General features: G+C 44.0%; 1 protein-coding gene across 1 annotated transcript; it reads right to left on the bottom strand.

Moving 5' to 3' along the window:
- Positions 1 to 2,116: 2,116 nt before the first annotated feature.
- On the bottom strand, positions 2,117 to 3,262 carry LOC107788923 (uncharacterized). The gene has a single exon (XM_016610669.2). The coding sequence runs from the start codon at positions 3,260 to 3,262 to the stop codon at positions 2,117 to 2,119; it is 1,146 nt and encodes a 381-aa protein (XP_016466155.2).
- Positions 3,263 to 3,601: the final 339 nt, after the last annotated feature.

The following is a 3,601-nucleotide window of genomic DNA, read 5'->3' on the forward strand; positions in this document are numbered from 1 at the left end:
TTCTCCTATTCTATCTTTTGATAAAGCTCATTACTATATTGTGTTTTTCTATTACTTCACTAAGTATTCTTGGCTTTTCACAACAACAATATACCAAGTATTATCCCACACCGTGGGGTCTGGGGAGGGTAGTGTGTACGCAGACCTTACTCCTTCCTTGTGAGGATAGAGAGGTTGTTTCAAATAGACCCTCGGCTCAGAAAATCATAAACACAACATTAATGACAATATAGACAAGAAGGGACCGTACCAAAAAATCATATAAAACAAAATAAATACAACAAGATAGTAAAGTGATCAACAATGAATGAAAATGACGGTTAGTCATAAAACCTACTACCAACAGAAAGTAAGACTGGGTGCCAATACTAATGTTATGAACACCCTAGACTACCAACTCTACTAACCTAATTCTCGACCTCCATACGTTACTATCAAGGGTCATGTCCTCAGTCAGCTGAAGTTGTGCCATATCTTGCCTAATCACCTATCTCCATCTCTTCTTTGGCCTATCTCTACCTCTCTGTAGGCCCTCCAATATCAACCTCTCATACCTCCTCACCGGAGTATCTGTGCTCCTCCTCCTTACATGACCAAACCACATAAGTCGCGCTTCCCACATCTTGTCCTCAATAGGGGCCACACCCACCTTGTCTCGAATAACCTCATTTCTGATGCTATCTAATCTGGTGTGCCCGTACATCCATCTCAACATCCTCATCTCTGCTACCTTTATCTTCTGGACATGAGCAATCTTGCTGGACAACACTCAGCCCAATACAATAGCTACAGTCTGACCACCACTCTGTAGAACTTACCTTTAAGTTTAGGTAGCACCTTATTATCGCACAAAACATTTGAAGCGAGTCTCTATTTCATCCATCCCGCACCAATACGATGTGTGACATCTACATCAATCTCCCTATCCCCCTGAATAATAGATCTATGGTACTTAAAACTTCCTTTCCTAGGGATGACCTGCAAGTCCAGCCTCACCTCCCCTTCCCCTTGTTGAGTCTCGCCACTGAACTTACACTCTAAGTATTCTGTCTTGGTCCTGCTCAACTTGAAACCTTTAGACTCCAGGGTCTGCCTCCATACCTCTAATTGCGCGTTCATACTATCTCGCGTCTCTTCAATCAATATCATCTGCAAATAGCATGCACCACAGCACCTCCTATTGGATGTAGCGCGTTATTACGTCTATCGCCAGACCAAACAAAAAAGGGCTGAGTCCCGACCCCTGATGCAACCCCATCATAACCGGAAAATGGTCTAAGTCCCCACCCACCGTCCTCACTCGGATCTTTGCTTCATCATACATGTCCTTAATCAACCTAACGTAGGCAACAAGGTACACCTCTAGCCTCTAAACATCTCCACAAAACCTCCCTCGGAACTTTATCGTACGCCTTTTCTAAGTCAATGAACACCATATGCAAGTCCTTCTTTCTCTCCTTATACTGCTCCATCAATCTCCTAACAAGGTGGATGGCTTCTGTAGTCGAATTCCTCGGCATAAACCCAAATTGGTTCTCAGAAATAAACACACTCCTCCTCACCCTTAGTTCTACTACTCTCTTCCAGACTTTCATAGTACGGCTAAGCATCTTGCTACCTCGATAGTTATTTCAATTTTGGATATCACCCTTGTTTTTGTATACAGGAACTATCGCGCTCTACCTCCACTCTTTGGGCATCTTCTTTGTTCTAAAAATGACATTAATTAACTAGTGAGCCATTCCAAGCCCGCCTTGCCCGTACTCTTCCAAAATTTCACTGGGATTTCATCTGGCCTGGTCGCTTTGCCCCTGCTCATCTTACGCATAGCCCCCTCAACTCCATCAACTCTAATCTGCATACAATAGCTAAAGTCACAGTGACTCCCGGAGAGTTCCAAATCACCAAGTACAATGCTCCCATCCCCATCTTCATTCAAGAGACTATGGAAGTAGGTCTGCCATCTCCGACAAATAAGCCCCTCATCCAATAAAACTCTACCTTCTTCGTCCTTGATGCACTTCACTTGGTCTAAGTCACGCGCCTTCCTTTCTCGCGCCTTGGATAACTTGAACAACCTATTATCCCCACCTTGGCCCTCGAGTTCCTCATACAATCAACTAAAAGTTGCAGTCTTGGCCGCCATAACTACTAGCTTTGTCTCTTTCTTATCCAACTTATAATGCTCCCTATTCACCCTCTTCTCCTCCTCGTCTACACTTTCCACTAGCTTCAGATACACTGTTTTTTTGGTTTTCACTTTTCCTTGCACCTCTCTATTCCACCACCAGTCTCCCTTGTGACTACCAGAGTAAACATTTGAGACCCCTAATACCTCTCTTGCAGCTTCCCTAATGTATTGCGCAGTCGTGGTCCACATAGCGCTAGCGTTCCCACTACTCCTCCAAACCCCCATAGTCAACAGCTTGACCCCCAACTCTTGCGCTTTATCTTCCGTCAAGGCTCCCCACTTGATACTATATTGGTTATACATCTCCCTCTTCCTCCTCTTCCTCATGATCTCAAGATCCATGACCAGGAGCCTTTGAAGGGTCGAGAGGTTCTCACTCAGGATGACCTTGCAATCCGTGTAAAGACTTCTATCAGACTTCCTGTAGAGTAAATAATCAATCTGAGTCTCAGGCACCAAACTCCGAAAGGTGACCAAGTGCTCCCTCTTATTCAGGAAACTTGAGTTTGCTATCACCAAATCAAATGCTCTAGCAAAGTCCAGCAGAGACGTTCCTCCTCCGTTTCTATCTCCAAAACCAAAGCCACTATGCACATCATCATACCCCTCAGACGTCGCTCCAATGTGGCCGTTAAAATCTCCTCCTATGAAAAACTTCTCGGTATGAGGGATACCACGCACCATCTCATCCAAATCCTTCCTGAAACGCCTCTTGACTTCCTCATACAAGCCTGCTTGGGGTGCGTACGCACTGATTATGTTCAAAGTAAAACTTCCAACAACTAGATTAATAGTCATTAGCCTGTCATTCACCCTCCTATCCTCCACCACTAGTTCACGGAGGTCCTCATCAACCAAGATACATAACTTGTTCCTTCCACCCACCCTCCCAGAATACCATAGTTTGAACTTGTCTATATCACGCACCTTATCACCTTCCCACCTAGTCTCATGTACACAAGCTATATTAATCTTCCTTTTCTCAAGAATCTTTCCTAACTCTACAGATTTTCCAGTCAAAATTCCTATGTTCCAAGACCCCACTCTCAGCGTAGTAGCTCCCTTCGCCATCTTACCCCCCGCACCCTCTCCCTTGCGCTGACATCCCCGAGGATAAGACCTTACCCTACCATCGTTCATCAAAGCCACTATATTCTTGGCTTTTCACACTTAAACAAAAATCTGATATTACTGTTATTTTTAATAACTTTACAAACCATTTATTTTCCTGTCTATATTGATGGTGGTGGTGAATATGTTGGTTTGCATTCCTTACTTAATAGACTGGATACTCAACATTTTACATGTCCACCCTACACTCCCAAACATGTGGGCACAGCCGAACGGAAACATCATCACGTCATTGAAACGACCCTTACATTACTATACTATGCTTCTGTTCCACTTCAT

Source organism: Nicotiana tabacum, chromosome 12 (assembly GCF_000715075.1).
Source record: "Nicotiana tabacum cultivar K326 chromosome 12, ASM71507v2, whole genome shotgun sequence".
Lineage (NCBI taxonomy): Eukaryota > Viridiplantae > Streptophyta > Magnoliopsida > Solanales > Solanaceae > Nicotiana > Nicotiana tabacum.